We start from the raw sequence: 21300 nt of genomic DNA, 5'->3' as shown, positions 1-21300 counted from the left end.
GGATCTTTTACAAACAGTTTACCTTAAAAATAGATGGAGACTTATTTTATTAGAGTACAAGAAGACAGAATTACTTTCAGGAACAAAATTCAGCTTTCAGCATGCACCTTGCCTCCAAATGTTCTAACTCCTTTATCCTGAAAAGATGTCATTTTTTTCAGTGAAATGATAAGGACCTGCATATGGTTATCACACTGTATGATTCCTTTCTCCTTTCTGCTTATTATTGTTTTAAGAGAATAATTTTGAGTGAAATGAATAGACAACCATCATGGTTTTTGAGGGATCATGTCCTTAATGAGTAAGCATTATGTAAATATCTTAAGCCTTTCTCCGAAGGGACCAGGTACATGAATTATTTCAAAACACAGTATGTTTATAAAACTGGTTAATATGAAATAATCTAATTAACTAACATAAATAATAGACTGAGAGTGATGCTGGTAGAATTATGGATTGGTTTGATTTCCTAAGTGCCCTCAGGATTTTCTCTTCACTCTTGCTGTCTTAAGTCACTTAAAACAAATGAAATGTACAAGATATATGGACTCTAAAACTGTCAGAGTCAGTTGAAACCAATCACTTTGATCTTTGGTTTTGCTGTCAAATTCTAAGCGCCTTATGAAAAAACTGCATTGAGAACAGAATAAGTTAGTGGAGAGATAAGGGTCAAAAATTTTAAAAAGAACCATGAGGTTCTCTCTCCATCTCCTGCACCAAATCATTTAGACATGTTGGATCTATAGTAAAGAAAGCAATTGGCAAAGTAATTCAATTTTTTGAATTTAGGGATAGATTTCTATTTCTTAGCTTAATTACTAAATTAATGCCCTAGCCTGGACCATAGGTGTTAACTTTGAAGAATCTATTTTTCCTGAGTGTAGTTACTCCTCCAGCAGTAAAGGCCACAACACCTCCCTATCTTCTCATTCCATGAAAACATTTGTTAGCCTTAGATTACTAATAGAAAATGAAATATACTTTGTAAATTCTAAAGGTCTGTGGCCAAGGCAGAGACTTTTTAAACTAAATATAATTATAAAATTTATACAAATATAATTTTATATAAATAAAAATATTTTAGATAAATCTATAATATAGATTTGAAAATAGAAATGTAAACAAATACAACTAATGGTTTTTGTTTTAACTGGAAATCCTTGCTATGGATATTAACTAATAGATAGATAGATAGATAGATAGATAGATAGATAGATAGATAGATAGATAGATAGTAACTCCTTGCATTGTCTCCTGATGTCAACCAAAAGTGTTACTGGACACTAGCTAATGAGCCCAGTAAACTTATAAGTTATAAAGTTCATCCACTGACAAATACCTACTGCTTCCACAAGCTAGCACAGCCATGAGTTGGCATAAAACCATCTGCTAAGTTTTCCTGTGCTAAAAGAAATTGGAGCAGATCTGATGAAGATGAAATAGTATTTTCCCTCCAGTCCCTGTTGTATTTCTCAGGTATTTCTCAGGTCTAAGAAAGGTGAATTGTATTTGTTGTAAGCTCTTTGAATTTCCTCATTTTAATATAAGAAGGAGCAGAGCAAAATGAGAATGACATAGCTAAATGTAGAGGAAGTTCATGTGAGTCATCTTGTTTCTTATACATTTTGGGAATTCAGTATACATGAACTAGTCAGATGTATTCAAGGGTGTGATGGAGCCAACTCAGACCAACTCTCGAGATACTTTATAAATCTTCAATGTGAGCATTTATACCTTGAAACTTAAAAAGACACTAAAAACAGGGCTTGGTTTAGCGGTTTACTAATAATTTTTGCCTAGATTTCAGAATGCTATAAAGAAGATGTTAATTTTCTCCAAGTGTTTTTATAGAACTATTGTTACCATTTACCAGTATATTGTTTAAAATGCAGCAGATATGTCATAAGTACTGGTTTCTTTCTAGTTGCCATTTAATCTCACCAACATTTAGTTAGACTAAATGGCAACTAAAAAGAAAATAAAAATGAAAATATTTTATTTCAAACAAAAACATTCTGGGTTTGTTTGAACTCCAGTTCTGCTAATGTCACCTTGAACAAATTAAGTTTTCTGACCCTCAGTTTCATCTGTGAAATGAAGTTTGATTATATGAAGATCCTTTCTGGTTCTAAATCCTATGACTTATAATGCCGTATAATAATCTGGCAAGAGAAGATGATTATTTAAGGGGTTAACTTTTCATTTGACATTTATTAAGCACTATGTGCAAAGAATTGTGCTAAATTATAAGTATCCCAAGATGAGAATAATATAGATCTATCCCCAAGTAATTTATAATTTAACAGAGAGGAAAGTAAGGCAGGACCCAAGCTCTTCTGCTCTAAATCCTATGATCTTATGACTTTCCAAATAGTTATGAAATAAGACAAAATGTGACAAGTACAAATCAGAGATCTAAATAAGATTCTATTACAATTGTGTGTAGAAAGACAGAAATTTAACTTGAGGCTAAGAAAGTCTTCATGGCATAGAGGGTACCAAAGGAACTTCGCAGGCAGATGAGGACAAATCCATTTCAGGCATAGAGAAATAATAAAGAAAAAAGAAAAATGGTGTGGGGAGAGGGCATTTGAAATTTAGATAGCCTGGAGAGGAGAATTATGAGATAAAGCTGGAAGGGAAGATTGGAGTTGCATTGTGTCTTCACCTTGAATATCAGCATAAGTAATTCAGTCACCTGAAACAAGAAATTACAAGAAGCAGATGTTTATGTTTCTCAAATCGTGAATGATCTTAGTGCTTATGAATCTGTACCTGCATATGTACAGACACACACATTACCTAGAAATGTTTCACATTTATAATGCCAAATTCTGAAATCTCTCGCTCTGTTTATAACTCTCCTTATCTCCCTATACCTCACCCTTCTAAACCTATTGCACAACTTGCTATCACTGTAATTTCCTGGACCATCACCCCTGCACTGGTCTCACTGCCCTCATTTCAAATCCTGAATCTTAGTTATCCAGTTCAACCACTGAGGCCCTTCCTCTAGTCACTCATCCCTCTCCAAATTCCAACCTTTAAGTTACTGTACACATGTTCCTTCTCTGCTATACACTTATAGAAGAAATGATACTATTTTACTAAGTCTCTGACAAATTTATTTTCTATTATCTCAACTAGGCACTTGCAGCTCTGTGCAAGTCCATTTACTCTTCCTTCATTGTTTCTGTTGCACTTTAAACAGTGGTAATTGCAAAATTCCCTCCTGACTTTAAGTCTTCTACCCCATCCTTTTCAAGGACTTACCTTATATAACTAAAAAAAATAGTCCATCCACTTACAAGATGCCTCTTCTCACTCTACACTTAAATTACCTCAAGATCCTCTTCCCAAACCTTACTCCTTTACTATAGTCTCAGAGCAAGAGAGGACCCTTTCTTGCTAATGTTAATATGAGCCCTTAATATCATGCCCTTCTCTATGTATTCACCAATTATCAGAGAAATTTCTCTAATTACGAACTTCTTATCCACTGTTTTCTTCAGTTCTGTTTACAAACATATCTAGATCACCCCCCATACTTAAAACCTTCACTTGACCTCATCATTCACAGACTATCTGTAATTCTCTTTGGTTTCTCAGCCTCACTGAGGTCAATCCTCTCCAAGGGGCAACTTTTAGAAAAAAGTTTCCCATGATATATGGAGAAGAAAAGTAACTGAGCCAGACAGATGCTGGTTCTACCATGCCTCTGGAATCCTTTCTCCCCAGAGCTGTCTTACTGATATTCCCAAAGCACAAATCTAATCTTGTCATTGCCTTGGTGGAAATATAAATTTCTCTCTGTGACATTTAAAACTCATCTTGATCATGTCCAGTCTGTTTCTAGGCTTATTATATTTTACTCTCCTTTACACATACCCTATGATCCAGTCATATTGGCCTACCAGCTCTATCCCATGTGTAAGCATCCATGTCCCACATTCATCCTTTTGTATAAGTTGTTTCCTATTCCTAAATGCTCTCTAAAATTTTCTGTCTCTCTTGAAATCTCTAAACCTCTTCAAGGGTAAATTTTTTCCCCTAAAACTAATGGAATCATAGCATTAGAGCTAGACTAGAGATCATCTAATTCAGGGATTCTTAACCTGGGATCACAGGCTTGTTTTTTTAAAAATATTTGAAAACTAAATGTATTTCTTTATTTTATGCATTTAAAAACATTATCTTGAGAAAGACTTCACAAGACTGCCAAAGTAGCCTGAAACACATATGCTAATAAAAAGGTTAGAATATTAGTCTACCCTCATTTCACAGATGAGGAAACTGATGTCCAAAGAAGGAAAGCAATGTGTCCAAACCCAGGTCATCTCTGACTTCAAATTGTAATGAGAATATACATGTACCCATTGTAAACTCTTGGTGGATGCTATTCAGGACCTGTAATTCTTTGTAGGCCATAATTATGAATTGTCAAGAATTGTTTAGCCTAAAACACTTTGGTCTATCTAGTGGTCTGCAGAGTATCTTGGGTCTTCAACATCCCAAAGGTTCCTTGGAATATGCAAAAGCTGAGTTTCTTATTCTCTAGATTTTCTCCAGAGAAGAAACAGAGAGCAGAACTATGATGGGCTGCCAAACACATGCTTACCAAAAACCTGTTTTATGGTGAATTCATAGAGGGTAAGCACTCACAGGGGTGCCAGAAAAAGCAATACTAGAACACTTACAAGATTTTTCTTAGGAACTTTGGAATTGATTGTATGGCATGGGAGACTCTGACACAGGACCTTCCAACATGGAGTTCCCTTATCAGAGAAGATGCTGAGCTCTTTGAGCAAAGAATTGAAGTGACTCAAAACATGAGATATTCACATAACCTATTTGTTCCTGTCATAGAGCATTCTGAACTCATATTGGCCTACCATAGTCAGACACACTGTAACAGGACTCTAACATAACATCATCATTTTTGGTCCTTTTCAAGAATGAAAGACAAAAACAACTTTCTCCAATAATATGGCATCATTACCAGTCTCCAAATCTGGATTAGGACCAGATCTCCCCAACAAACCTAGGGATTTATAGCATGTATTCAGGCCTTAGGCACTATCTTTTTCAGAAATGGTCAACAGAGTCCTTGATACTAGAGAAATAAATTTTTTATTGAGGATATGGCAGAAATTTTAATAGGGACTCTTAAATACATCAATCATCAGGGGAAATTTTTAGCCCTATTGAAACATAAAAATACATCAAAATGAATTAAATGTGACAAAATCAGAATCCTTAGTAATAATCCTAAAAAATGGAACATAAAATTACTCCTGAAAGGTAGAAGACAGTGGATTACCATTCCTAGGCACAGTTGATTCTACTTGGACATTAAGTCAAATGGACTTTCCAGGTTCTTTCAAAGAAAGAAAAAGAGTATTATTCACACAATTCCCTTCCAAAAAAAATCAAAAAACATAATGCTCTGGCCTCCAGAAGAAGCATGACAGAGAGAACAGAGCCCCAAGTCCTCCAGTCTCTTATCTTCCAGGTAGAGCAAAAAAGGGAAAAGCAGTTAAAAGAGCTAAGAGCTTTTGCTCCACTAACAATATCAATAAAAACTTATTAAGTACCTACTATGTGCCAGCACTATGATAAGCACTAGGACTACAAAAAAGAGTAAAGAAAGTTGGATTTACCAAGGAAAGGCTTACTTGGACAAGAGGAAGGATCTCAAAAAGCTTATGTTGAAGCCTTTTCTATCTTTTCCATTCTAGTCTGATTAGGTGCTAGAGTTCCTAGTTCTGCTCAGTTCTTCTCCTTAAGGAATGAAGGCAACACTGTATTTTCTGCATTTCAATGTTAGAGACCTTTACAGCAGGTTAGCAAGTCAATTTTGGGGGGTCAAGTCAATTTTGAATCAAGAGGATCTGACCCTTTGCAGAAAGCTTCTTCTTCACATGACTCATGGCAGGTAATAACTTATGAAAGCCTTGGGCTTTTTCTTAACCTTTGTGCTCATAAAGGACCAAAGGAGTATCACAATGTTGGGTTGAATGTACAGTGTAACCTCTCATACTAATATGGACTTGGAAGGCCCTATCACAGATAGGTAGAAATAGTCCATATTAACATCTCCATGAAATGGAGATACCTCTAAATTCATGCATCTCACATTTCTTTTTGGAATGCTAAATGCTTTCTTTGTGGTGAGCATGCCATGCTGGATAATCCGGTGCTATTCCCTCCCAAGTCTCATAATCAATACCAAAGTTCTTCAGAGAAACCTTAAGAGTGTTCTCTTCTGACTACTATGTGAGTACCATGTGTCCACTTCTGACTACCATGTGAGCACCTCCTTTTTATGAGTTCTCTATGAAATAATCTTTTAGACAAATCTCTGGCATTCAAACAACATAGGCAACCCATCAAACTTGCACTCTCTGCAGTAAAGTTTGCATGCTTGGTAGTTTGAGAAAAGACAAGTGGGGCAGCTAGGTGGCAAAGTGAATAGAGCACCAGCCCTGGAGTCAGGAGGATCTGAGTTCAAATTTAGCCTCAGACACTTAATAATTACCTAGCTGTGTGACCTTGGGCAAGTCATTTAACCCCATTGCCTTGCAAAAAAGAGTGGGGAGAGAGAGAGAGAGAGAGAGAGAGAGAGAGAGAGAGAACCTAATTATCTAGTACCTTATTTTACCAGATGATCTTCAATTCCTGAGATAATTCAAATGGAAACAATTCAGTTTATTTTCACCTCCTTCACTGTTCAGTTTATTATTATACTCATTTGAATGGGAAGGCACTGAAAACCTGCTATTGAACTTGGAATTATCTTCTTTTTGTTTGGTTTTTTTGAAAGATTTTATTTATTTTGAGTTTTACAATTTTCCCCTAATCTTGCTTCCCTCTCCCCACCCCCCCACAGAAGTCTTTACATTGTTTCCATACATTGATCTAAGTTGAATTTGATGAGAGAGAAATCATATACTTAAGGGAAAAAAATAAAATATGAGATGGCAAAATTGCATAATAAGATAACTTTTTTTTTTTAATTAAAGGTAATAGTCTTTAGTCTTTGTTCAAACCCCACAGTTCTTTCTCTGGATACAGATGGTATTCTCCATTGCAGACAGCCCAAAATTGTGCCTGATTGTTGCACTGATGGAATGATCAAGTCCATTAAAGTTGATCAACACTCCATGTTGCTGTCAGGGTTTACGATGTTTTTATGATTCTGCTCATCCAATTCAGTTTTCTTGCATGGCATTGATAGACTGGTTTCAAAGACATATTATCACAATGAGATCAGCACAGTGACTGCAGATATTCAGTTTGGTAGGTGGTCTAATACCTCTCACATTCTTTTGGGGACTCCCAAATGCTGAGCAAGTTTTTGCAATGCTTGGGTCAGTCTCATCATCTATGTGTACATCCCTGGAAAGTATACTCCCAAAGTCAGTGAATTGATCCACAGCACACCTCCTGACCTAATGTTCTAGCTATAGCAAAGTTTTAGATGGGCAAACTCTTCTGTCCCCCAACCCAATTTCTAAATAGCTAGCAGGTGTAAATTGATAACTTATAATATTATTAAAGATGACTGAGCAAGTAGGTGCCTAACAAAACTTTTTACAAACTGTGGGGAAATGCTAAAAGGGTAAGTCAGAAGAAAATCAGATTATTTCTGGTGACAATTTAGAGTTCAATTGCTGTGAACTCCTGTTCTTTGAGGATTTCCATCTCTATATTCTTGGAACAGCCTTCAGTTTTAAGTTTAATATGTTAAAAAAAAATTTGAGAACTGATATCATCACATTTTTGACAGATTGACTGGGTCTTGAGCTGAAGGGCATAACTTCTAGGTCATTGTCCTGCTGGAGGTGAATGACAGGCCTGAGAGAAGAGTTTCTTATCATCAGTATTAAGAATTAACTGCCTTTTCCTGGTTACTATTGCTATATTTTATTAGCTGGGTACTTTCTTCAATGAGTTTTCTTATCTAACCCCTATAAACCCTAGGGATAGATAGGTTAGATGTTGTGAAGGGGAATAATAGACATACAGAGTGAAAATAATAAAGCTCTAAGCAAAAATCATGGCCTCTGATGATTTTAAAATTTATCAGAAGAAAAAAAATCAAACATACAAATAACAAATAGAAATCCTTCCTGATACATTGAAACAAATTGAACAAATTGTCTGTTTTCCTACATCATGCATACTTCAGTTTACCAAAATTTAAAAAGATACATTCATACACAGCGTCTCCCCCACTTCGCCCATATCTTAATCTAATAATTTCTAAACAGAATACCATAGAATTTAGACATGCTGAACAAATAACTTACGGTCAGTACAAGACTTTTCTTTATCAATGAAATATATATGTACATATTTCTTTATCAAGGTATGTACATTTATATTATATATATGTATATATATATATATATATAATTATCTGTGTGTGCTAGAGTCATTCTGTATTTATATCCTCCAACTCTATCAATCTTATAATATTATAGAATGTTATTTTGTAGACTGGAGGTCCTTGGATAAAAAATATACTATGCAATTGTAGAACATTAATAACAATAGAAATTAAGGGTCTTGTTTATGGCAGCATTTCTCAAGGAGCATATTAGATGTCTCCAGTTATATTTTATGGCATTTATTTCCAAATGAAATAGCTACAAATTGATAAACATCCATTTGGGAGTCATATTCAATAGATAGAGATTTCTAGAGAAAACTTTAGTCAACAAAGCATTTTCTGCCAAAATTTCTTAGATTTTTAAAAAAAGATTATAAATGTAATTTACATACATATATATGTTTATATATAATATATATGGAGAGTTCCCATTCCTCATTTCTACCCCCCAATTTCCCTGAATCTAAATACAAGAAAAGCTATAAAAGTTATAGAATTTGTCTCCTTTACTGGTACACAGAATAATTTGGGTATAAAAATATTAAACTGTACTTTGTTTTCATTATCTCTGGGATTCAATGATTTTGACATAGTATTCTTAAATTTTATGATATTTTTATAATTAAAGCCAATGTATGAGATTTCAAGTATATTTATACTAAAATTTGAACTTTTAAAAGTAATAGGTTTAAGTTATATGACTCCTGGTAGTAGAAAATTTTTCAGAAATATCTAGTTTAATCAAAAAATAATCCATCTCAAATTCATACGCAAATTTTTATATATGCAAGTATCATAAAAGCAAAGGAGCACTGATTAAAAAACATTTCAAGGAATAGATTTCAGGAGAATGGGAATAGAGAAAATGTGCTGCATTTTAATTAAGAGTACCTGAGTTCAAATCCAAATTATTCCATTGCTGTACTACATGCATTATCTTGGGCATGTTCATGAAACTCTCTAGGTCTCAACTCCCTCATCTGCAACAAGAGAGTTTGCACTAGTAGACCTCTTAGGACTCCCTCAGGTCTAAATCTCTGGCCCTATAAATTTTAACCACATATAGACTTGAGGATAGGCACTATTGCTGCAGCAACCCTATTTCTAATTAAATTTTACCTTGATATGCAAATGAATTTTTTTTTAAAAATACATTTAAGCTTAGTTTGGCAAGTTTTACATAAAGAAAGCCAGAAAAAAATGGAAAAGACTATTTTTCTTTATAAACCTGCAGGTTTACACAAGAGGAAAGGATAGAATAGAAGATGATTTTATTGATAGATCACTTGTTTGGAATTCTGAATATATGAAAAAAGGTTAAAATTTAAGTGGAATTTTTTTTGTTCTCCAGGACTATCTTTTTTGTTATTCATATTCATCTTTTTTTTAACTTTTGAAAAATTTATTTAAGGTAATGGGATTAAGTGACTTGCCCAAGATCACACAGCTAGGCAATTATTAAGTGTCTTGAGGCCAGATTTTTACTCAGGTCCTCCTGATTCCAGGGCTGGTATTCTATCCACTACACCACCTAGCTGCCCCCATCTTCTTTTTTAGTAATGTTTTCATTTGCATTGTTATATATGTTGTGTATAATAGTCATTTAGCCATATTTATTTCATATTGCTTCAGTCCAAAGGATTTTCTACGTCTAAGTAGTCATCATTTTTAATAACTCCTTAAAGGAAGAGAAAAGATACTTATGGCTCTCCTTTTATGTGATAGATGCTGTACAAAGCAATTTTATTGTTACATATTCTATCATATACTTATATTCGGGGGGGTTTTTCAGTCATTCACCAATTGAGGGCACTCAATTTGTGTCTAGTTTTTTGCCACCACAAAGAATAATGCTGAGAATCATTTGGTATATATTGTTTATGACTCCCATGGAGTATATGTCCAGGATTGGCATCCTGGATTAAATGAAAGTTTTGTACCTTTTCTTGTTTAATTCCAAATTGACATGCAAATTAGTTGAAACCATTCACAGCTCCACCAATGATGAATTAGTGTGCCCCCTGTCTTTCTAATATTGACCATTTCTTTATTCTCTAAGAGGACCAGATGTCTCTAAATGCCTGACCATGTGCTAAATGTCACCATCTTGCCACTAAAATTTTAAATTTAAATTCAATGAATAACAAATAAATCAAGTGTAGATTAGTATGGAAGACAGCATAAGCTGGCAATGTCCTAAGGTAACTAAGAATATTGCTGTAATATATCTCACTGCCTTACATTCCTCCCAAGCCAATGATGAATATTCACATTTACCTAGTTCCTACATTCGTGGATGACAGGTAGTAATTGATCTTCACCAGCAGAGTTCTTCAAAAAACAGAAAGTTGAAACTAAGCTGTTCTTGCTTCTATAACAAATAAAAGCCTTTTTAATATGGTCTTGAGAGCACTGATTGGCCAAAGGATAAAAGACTGAACTGAAGAATAGTCTTTCTTAACTTGTAATTGTTTTTTTACCTAGCTGAGATTTGACACATTAACTTAAGTGGCCTTAGATACAAGTGGCTGTCAGGATGGGGTAATGGTACTAGAATGAACAGTTTCTCATAATTGTCGTTAAAATGATACATATTCAGTAACCTTTGAAGGTGATAGTTATCATAGGATAGAAAGCCTTCCTTGTACATGTTTCTAAGAATTAGCTTGACAATCACATCAGAAGAAGCTATCATTTTCTCATCCTAACTGAGGAGTGCAGGGCCAAGTAGGCATAGTCTAATCAGGTTTCTCTCAAAAATTACAAAGGGGGGGGGGGGAATTTAATTTTTAACAGGCTAGCTAAGAAGGTACAAGAGATATGACATACTTCAAAGAAACATAATAACATTCAAGCATAAAGGATTGTGATAAACTCTACTTAATGAAAGTGTTTCTTCTGTTTAAGAAAGGAATCTCCCCAAATGAAGCTTGTGTTTGCAGCAACAGTTAAATGAATTCAATCCTATGCAAATAGCTGCTATATCACTTATTCTTAATTCTACAGGTAGATATGCACAAGTTAGCAGCAGGAGTTAGTCACAGTAGTCATATAAGACACTGATCAAGAAAAAGGCCACCTTGAACAAGTAAAAGTGATATTATTTATCTAGTGCTTTAAAGTTTGCAAAATATTTTTACATATATGATCTTCATTAATTTAAAAGAAGTAAAGTACAGTTCCTGGGATAAATTAATGAATTTGCCTTTCAGATTCAGGACAACTTAAGATATGCCATGAAGATAAGGTATTTTGTTAGTGATAGTGAGAATAAATCAGTCTTACAATTGATGGAAACTTTAATGGAGAGAGACAAATTGCGAGAATCAAGATGGGAGAAAGGGAAGTGGAGAAAAGCAAGGGAGATGAATGAAGAAGAGGTTTTCGTGGAAGAAATCTGTTGATTTGCAAGATTAATAGTTGAAATTGCTCAGAAGACCGAACAGAGGTTAGTCAAGAAAATGAGGGAAATCTCAAGGTGGAAACATGAGAAAGGAAAGTATTGACCACCTTGTGTGTCAAAGGTTCATTTATGATATCTTGGAAAGGGTGTTGGAGGTAAAGGTAAGTCCTGGAGTTATCTGAATTCATGAGCACAGTAATTTTATTTAAATAAAATCATCTGACCACAGTATGGTTGAAAATCAACTTCCTATCCAAACTGAAGCCAAAATTCAATATTAAAAGACAATAAAGGGTTTTTTGTCTATAGCAGACTTCACTCCCTTTCTTCTTGTATTAAAAAGGGAAACCAATACATATAATTTGCCAAGTTCAGTAATCTCTTCTAAAGTGATTTTTTCTTTTTTTTTCTTTTATTTTTGTAAATTCAGAATTGCATACAGTAGGTAATCATAGAAACTGCCTCAGACTTAACAGGAACTCAATGAGCACTCTATTTGTCCCCCCAGGATGGATGGTCACAGTATCACTTTGTAGCCTCATCTTCAACAATAGAAAGAGATCGACAAAGACCGTATTCTTCATCACGAACACCCTCCATTTCTCCTGTGCGCATGTCTCCTAACAATCGATCAGGTAAGAAGATGCCATTAATAAGCAAAACATAGACCTCTAACAAAGATGGAGGTATCTCAAATGATCAAAACATGTTTGGGGAGGAGGGCATTCAGATTCTATGGATTTGTGCATGTGTTTACACACATATGTATATACATATATTTGTTATATATGTATATTTGTAGATCTAGATATCCTGTTTAGTGACACATTTATAAATATTGTAAAATAAATACTGTCCCATAAATCACTAATATCATTTTATATGGGCTAAACCATTAGGACTGACTAGAGTAGGGGGGGTAGGACAAATTTCTACTTTTATGCAATTACCATTCCCTTGGAAAGTCTGCAGTTTTAGAGTCCTTAAAGTATCTTCAGTGGCAGTAATAAAAATAGTTCAAAACAAATAAAAATATTTTGGACAGCAAAGGAAAGCCTTACATCTCCAGGCACTTCTTCAGGAATTTTATTGCTAGTCTTCATCTTGGTAACATTTATTTATATTATATACTCAGCCCTAAAATTGGAGCTTGAAAAGACTGGTATTTTGTTGACTAAAGACAGTGAAGGGATTCAGTTCAGTTTTCCATGTATGTTACTTCAGCTGTAAGTTTCCTTTAGTCATTTCCTCGAAATATGTTTCATTTCACATGATAATGGATCTTGAGCTAGAAGGGACCCCAAAGGTCATCTTGACCCCATTTTGCTGATGAAGAAACCCAAGTCAGTGGTTGCTAAATGACATACACAAAGTAACAGTAATGGGAAGCTGCAGAAGTAGGGTTTAGTCTTAGTTTTCCAACTAGAGACTGTGCTTATTTCTACTCTCCTTCTAAGCCACATTGTTATTCATTAATATGACTTAAGGCAAGAAGTAAGTTTCCTACAACATACTAAAGTCATGCAGAAGGCACAGTTTTCATTGTTATTTAGACAGTAGAAATGTCATCTCACTTTTCTGAGTTTCTATTTTATAAAGGTACATTTAGAATGAAAGAATTCTTTTCAGGCTTCCCTTCCATCCCCTGCCAAAGAGTTCCTGTTTTCCAAAAGTGAGTCAGAGGGTAGCATCGTAGATGAAATTTCTGGCTTCAAAAATGACCTCATTTGCCTAGGTCTCACAAAACTTTATACAAGAAATTACAGTATGAATAATTACCTAATTGAATGAAGAAGAAACACTCAACAAATATAGGAGAAAACTGACAAAAATAAATTATACTCTCTCAGCCAAATGAAAAAATACCTGCTTCAGTGTAATAGTATTTTATATTTAGATTGATAGTAAGACTAGAGACAGAGATCTAGAACTGCCATCAACTTCTATGTCTGTCATTTGGTCAATCATGGAGCTTTCTGGCTCTATACATCCTCTACTTGAATGTAATAAGGATGACCATATGATGAGACTATGAGGGAAAGGTCTCTTGGAATTATCTCCAGGTCTAGATTTGGTAAATGAAAATGGAGAATAGACCAAGACATTATCAGGTTTAGGATTCCTACATATTTAACTCTCCCTCCCATTGAGAGCTTATTTCATCATCCTGGAAAATCACTACATTTATACATATACACCAAGTTAATACCAAAAAAAATTTAAAGTAACTACAATATGAGATACTGTCCTATATAAAAACCTAGAATATAAAAAGATATATAGCTTCAGACCCTCTTTGTAAGGTGCTTTCATTCTGAAGGTAGGGATGAGGAGAAGGCATGTACATAAGTAGCTAGAATCTAAGGAAAAATATGACAAGGGAGGGATATTGGCAAAGGACTGTGACAGAATTTAAGGAGGGAGAAATCACTTTTGGGACAGCTAAGTGACATAGTGATAGACTACTGGACCTGGACTCAGGAAGACTCATCTTTCTGAGTTCAAATATGGCAGACACCTAACTGTTTGACTCTGAGCAAGTCATTTAAACACTGTTTGCCTCAGGTTTAACTCACCTGGAAAATGAGCCTTAGAAGGAAATGGCAAATCACTTCAGTATCTTTATCAAGAAAACTCTATATGAGGGTTATAAAGAGTCAGACACAATTGAAAACAACTGAATAACAAAAAAGAAAATAGCAGGCATATTGCTTTGGGAGGTAATTAATTTCTCATCACTGAAGGTCTTCACACAGAAACTAAATGATCCCTTTTGAGGAACAGTTAGAAGAAATTCCTGTGCACATAAAATATGGCCTAGATCAGTGGTTTCAAACTGAAATGAACAGAGAGACCACTAATCTGTACCTAAGGCCCTCTTTTGGCTTAGTTTTAAAATGCAAAATGTTTTTATTTGTTTTTTTAAAATTTTTATCTATTAGATTTTAATCTAGTTCTACTGCATTCGAAATCTTTTGGGTATGCATCTCAAAACATCTCTGGACTGGATGATGTTGAGATTTCTTCACAGTCTGTGATCCCATGAGCCAAGTCTGCCCCTTTAAGGTATAGAGTTGGTCAGGACAGATAGTGTTTATAGTATAGCAGTTCTCATGTAATTTCAGTTATTTACATTTAAGTAACTATGATCATTTCTCTATTCTTCCCATAATATGCTAAAACTTAAGGAAGAATAATAGCTTTAGATTAGTTGTCCTATTTTTGTTCTTTTTTTCAGCTCCACTTTTAAAAACTACAGTGAGTCTAGCATTATTCACCAACAAGATGCAAAACTGAAATGAGAGGATAGATTAAAAAGTATTTTATGGGAGTTGCAATTTTACATAAGTGCTGGGTAGTATTAACATCATAACCATCCAGATAGCTTGTTTTCTGTGTATTTCTCAAGAAACCCACATAGTGGACACTTAATAAAAATCTTACAACTTGCTTTGATTTTTATAGTGCATAGGTTACTCTAGAATTGAGTCATTGTCATTCAGTTTGAAATATCAAGGAAGAATTACATATCATGGGATAGTTTATTAAACACTGACATCTGTGAAATACTATTTTAGAGGCTAAGAAACTTGGAATTTCAAAATATATACTTTTACTAGTGGAAGTGTCTACAAAATATCTATCCATTTGAATATTAGCAAAGCATCTTAGAAGGAATGACAAGACAAGGAAGAGGAAAGAAAGAAGAAAAAAGGATAAAGAGGGAAGTATAAATAAGCAGCAGATATAGCAGCTTCTCAGAGCTTGGTATCAATATCAAAGAATAACATATCAGACATTCTGATAAGAGAGGAAAACCAGAGACCAAAATCAAACAAAAATCAAATGCAAAACAATTCTGCTATTGGTTTATATATTTATCCTGGAGACAAATTAGAACAATTCAATATTTTTGAGTAAGGAAGTAACAAGATCAAAAACATGTTAAACTTGATACAAATGATTAAGTAATCAATCATCAGGCATCTAATAAACATTGACTATGAGGCAGGAATTGTGTTAGATCATAGATATATACATAAGTATATACTAAGTAGTATATGCTTATTGTATATATATATATATATATATATATATATATATATATATATATATATATATCCAAAGGTACATATGTAGAAAAATACAGTTCCTGATCTCATGGTACATGTAATCTACCAGATGATGTACCATGTTCTCAGATAAATAAATTTTAAATTGATATGTAATTTGAAAAATTATTTCTGTAGGGATGGAGAACTAACTGGAGGGGGACTTTACAGGCAAACTAATATGCCTCATATTATGCATGAGAGATAGTGAATTAGTAGTTTTGGCTAATGGGTACATGAAAATTATGTATAATCATTCTGGAAATATAAGTTGGGATCAAGGTTATCAAATAGTAGTTAGTATTTTGTCAAAGAGAAAGTGGGGAGTCAGTGAAGTTTTTTGAACAGGTGAATGACATGGTCAGATCAGTGCCTAGGACACAATTTGACATTTGTGGGGAAAAAGAATGAGGGAACCAACTAACAGACTAGGGGAAAAATCCAGACAAGAAGGGATAAGGGCCTGAACTAATATAGAGGTTTGGGAATGTAGAAGGTAATTTTGTGGAGATAGAATCAAGAAAACAGCAATTAATTGAGGACCATCATTTATAGGAATATAAATCAATACCTTAGCATTCTCTATAATACAATGTCTTCACTTTGTGACTTACTGGCCAAATGATATCTCCTCTTACATATCTGTACAGCAGCAGCCCTGATAGTTCTAGCTATTCAACAACTATTATCCTAGAAACACATAGCTATTCTAATTTTCATTTTTCTACCTTGCTTAAAAATTCATTATACCCTCCCTCTTGTCCACTTTTCATTGAATTCAAGATGGGTAGAATTTAATAATTTGGAAGAGACTTTATAGTCAAGCTTCTGAAACACAAAAAATTTAAGTGGCCTGCCTGAGGTCATATAGTGGAAAACTTTCAAAAGGTGTGTTATATCTGAGAGTTTGCTAAAGGTTTTTGCATGCTGGGCTGAAGCATGAATGGGTGTCAGAAAAAATAGTATTTAGGACAATACTGAGATGGAGAACCATACTCAGTAAGCATTTGTTAATCATTTACAATGTGTTAGGCATTGTATTAAGTACTAAGGATTAAATAAATGGTCTCTGTCCTCAAGAAACTGAGATTCTATTGGGAGAAGCAACACACACACACACACACACACACACACACACATATATATACATATATATATATATATATACATATCTGTGTGACCCTGGGCATGCATATATATATAAATAATCAATTTAAATATATATATATATGATCAATTTAAAATTTATTTATCTGAGAATATGGTATATCATCTGGTAGATTACATGTACCATGAGATCAGAAACTGAATTTTTACTATGGATATACCTATGAATAAATATATACATATATACATACAATAACATATATATATATGTATATATATATATATATATATATATGATAACATTTTGGGAGAGAGAACTGTCAGCTAGGTAAATCTCAAAAAACCTAATATAAAAGCTAGCACTGGGACTGAGCTTTGAAGGTAGAGAGAGGTTCTAAGAAACAGAGGTAAGAAGATAGATCATTCCAACCATTAGGAATGGCCTCTATAAAGGGAAAGAGATGGGAAATGGAATATTGTATGTGAGGAATAGCAAGAGGACCAACCATAGTGTTTGAAGAGGAGTAATGTCTTATAAATTTTGAAAATACTAAACTCCACTGTGTATGAGAAAAAAACAGGTCTCTACAATCATATTTATTCTCTGAGAGATATTCTATGCAAAGAAGGTTCATATTATCTTATCCCTAGTAGAGATCCCTCTGAGGACCTTATCCAAAACCAAGGAGCAAAAACCATTCCAGACATTCCAGGAATTGCTTGGGAATCTTTCTCTTTCAGTACCTAGAATGAGAGTCTTGTTAATATATAACATTGGGAAGCAGCAGAGTGCTATGCCTTGTGCTTTAATTACTCACTGTGGCCTTTAATAGGTCACCATTTTAGATTTGCTACCTGTTACAGTCTACTATGTACAAATTGTCTCTACAACATTCCTGACCCAAAAAAGTCAAGAAGAGTTTGTTCAACCTCTGATAAAATACAATAAGTAAAGGAGAAAACCCCCACATCCCAACACAATCATTCCTCTTAGAAATCATTCTTATTTGCTTCTATCTTAAATCACTCTCTCTCTCTCTCTCTCTCTCTCTCTCTCTCTCTCTCTCTCTCTCTCTCTCTCTCTCTCTCTCTCTCTCTCTCCCCCTCCCTCCCTCCCTCCCTCTCCCTCTCCCTCTCCCTTCTTCCATCCCACCCTCCCTCTCCTCCTTCTCTCTATTTATCCATCTATCTCTTCATCTATCTTTATCTCGTCCCAATTTTCACCCATTGCTCTTAGTTCTCCCCTCTATATGAACAATAATTTTTCTTCCACAGAATACCCCTTCAAATATTTAAAGAGAGGATGTCCTCTCCTGTCTTTTCTTCTCCAGGTAGAACATCTCAAGTTCTTTCAACTAATTCTGCTGTAACATGGTGTCAAAGTCTTTCACCCTCCTTTGAATGCTTTCCAGCTTATCAACATTCTTCCAAAGGCATTATGCCCAGACTCACCAAAAAAATCTTATGGTCTAATTAGAAAAAAATTAAAGCAGAGTTATTGGCTTCCTAGTTGTGGATACTGCATCCTAAAGCTGTATTAGTTTTTTGAATTAATGCATTATATTATTAACTCATATTAATATAATCCAGTAAAAGCCCCAAATGAACTTTTTTCAGAACTATTGTATAGGTATTTATCCTCATTTTCTTTTTAATGAAGTTAATTCTAAACCTGAGTGCACGTGATATTGTTGAGAACTGTTTTCTGACCCTGCCATCCAATGTGATAATTGCCCTTCCTAGCTTTGTATCAGATTCACATTTGAAATGCTTGACATTCACATCACTACTTCTTGATGAGTTGTTTCAGTTGTATCTGACTTCTTATGACCCCTAAATGGGGTTTTTTTGGCAAAGATATTGGAGTGGCTTGCCATTTCCTTCTCCAGTTCATTTTACATATGAGAAATTGAAACAAAAAAGGTTACATGACTTGCTCAGGGTCATACAGCAAGTATTGTCTGAAGCCAACTTTGAACTCAGGCCTTCTTGACTCAAGGCCCAATGTTCTATTCACTATGCCATTTGCTGCCGTATCTTTTCTAGGTCATTGATAAAACTATTCCCTATTGACATAGGGACAACTAAAGGTCTCTTACTAGAGACCTTCCATTGAGCTGACATTAGCCATTAATGTCTGTGTCTTGACTTGAGCTGCTCATAATAAGTTCCATATTTTCTGTCAACATTTTGTCTATAAAAATAACATAAGGCTTTGTCAAATACTTTACTAAAATCTAGTTAAACTATATTTGCCTTTCCATGATGAGATTGCTCTGATATACCCAATTCATATTGAAGCCATGTTGGCTTTTCATTTTCACTGTTTTTTTCCCCTAGATATGTATTCATCATTCCTTTAATGACATTCAGGAATTAAAACCAAGCTTATAATCTTTAATTTTCAGACTCTACTCATTCACTTTTTTATGGCAACCGAGTTGGGCTCTTAAAGCTATGCAAAGTTTCAACAACTGAACATAAGTACTAGTAACCTTTAATGGATAGGGCGTGGGGTGGAAGGAGACAAGGGTAGAAACACATCCAAAGGTCTTGTCTTCCTATCTGTGAGTCTCTTGCTCTGTGTTGTCAAGAACAAAAAGGAACAAATTTCTCTTCCCTCAAAATATAGTTTCTAAAGAATCTGATTCTCCATTGGCTAATCTTTTGAATTCATCACTAATAAAGTATCAGTGACTGCTGACAACTAATGTACTGCTCCCTTCATTTCCCTTTCCATAAGGACCTAGGAAATAGGGGTCAAAATGGGGAAATTCCATGCCCAAGGAGTGACTCTGGTTTTGAAAATTTTAGGCAGATTGATGAAGATCTATGGGCACAAATTATGTTGGAGCCTATCAAATTACAATACAAAGAAAGCTAATTCTACTACCATGGAATAGGGCTGGCCCTAGGTGTCTTCATTTTTAAGCATTTATTTTGGTTTCCCTATAGTCATCCAGAGAGTTCCTCATTGGTAATCATAGTGTCTCCCAAACTCATCTTTCAACAAAGTAAAGGCAAAGTTGTACTATTGACAGAGTATCAAGAAAACAGCCCAGGTGACATATTAACAGTGTTTCCTGATCCACCTGTCTTTAATGAAGACATTCCATTTGGAACAAGAAAATCAGAAGGCCATACCACCAGTTAGTACTAGCACCTTCTCTCTTTCTCTCTCTCTCTCTCTCTCTCTCTCTCTCTCTCTCTCTCTCTCTCTCTCTCTCTCTCTCTCTCTCCCCCCCCCCAAAGTTCTTATTGTTGGATGATGTACAAGTGACTATCTATTTCTATGTATTTAAGAAGGAAGGAATCAAAATTAAGTTTTAGTAATAGCACATATTTCACATATTTTAAACATATACGTATATATATATATATATATAAATTGTTTTAAAGAACAAGTTCTTATATTATTAATATAAAAACAAAATTTATATTAAACCCCCAAAAATATATATATGGGTCAAATTGTGAGAACCAAAAAAAATGTTTGTTTTTTGTTTTCTCCCCCATTAGCAAGTGCCCCAGCCTCACCTCGAGAAATGATCAGCCTCAAAGAAAGGAAAACAGATTATGAGTCCACCGGAACAAATGCCACTTACCATGGAACTAAAGGAGAACACACTTCCAGGAAAGATACTATGACAGGTGAGATGAAAATACAGAGTTGCATAAACCAGTCAACTTTATTAGTAAAGTGAGAAGGAAGATCAGAAATCTATTATGTAACAAGATTTGGCAACTACTCTGTGGTTAGTAAGTTGATTTAACTTCTTGGAGATTTGGTGGAAAACATTTCCTGGAATTGGAAATGAAATTTAAGTTTGTACTACAGGGGTAAAAATTAGACATCATATTCTTGGTAGTCACAAGGAAATTTGAAACCTGAATGGAAGTAACTCAAAGAAAAAGAGTCTCACCATGTCCATTCTATACTCTGACTCTATTTTCCTGTCCTTTTATTTCTTCCTGAGTACATTCCCATTTATAGGGAGAAATCATACAGAAGGTTAATTTTTCACATTCACAAGAAATAACTCAAAATGCTAGAAAGGAAAGAGACTTTAGAGTTCATCTGTTTAGATGAATGTCACATAAAATTCTTTGTAATTTTCAAACACTATATAAATATCATTCTTATTTCTTATTTAATCCAACTTCCCACTTGAAGCATAAATTATCTTTGTAGAAACCCTAATCCTAACAGAGTCAGTCATATACCCTGTGCTAGCAGATGGAAAATTACTTTAATGTAGAAAAGGAGACAGGTGGTACATGGA

The 21300-nt window shown here is 34.4% G+C and overlaps 1 protein-coding gene across 3 annotated transcripts in view; it reads left to right on the top strand.

Annotated features, from left to right (window-relative positions):
• Positions 1–21300, top strand: part of CTNND2 (catenin delta 2) — a 1202081-nt gene that overhangs the window by 1160801 nt on the left and 19980 nt on the right. For all 3 annotated transcript variants that reach the window (XM_074205345.1, XM_074205344.1, XM_074205347.1), the window contains 2 exons: positions 12307–12433; positions 20537–20668. In XM_074205345.1, coding sequence (XP_074061446.1) covers positions 12307–12433; positions 20537–20668 — 259 coding nt within the window. The remainder of the gene's footprint in view (positions 1–12306; positions 12434–20536; positions 20669–21300) is intronic.

Source organism: Macrotis lagotis, chromosome X (assembly GCF_037893015.1).
Source record: "Macrotis lagotis isolate mMagLag1 chromosome X, bilby.v1.9.chrom.fasta, whole genome shotgun sequence".
Lineage (NCBI taxonomy): Eukaryota > Metazoa > Chordata > Mammalia > Peramelemorphia > Peramelidae > Macrotis > Macrotis lagotis.
Note: the sequence above shows the minus strand (reverse complement) of the source record. Positions and strands in the feature narration are given on the sequence as shown.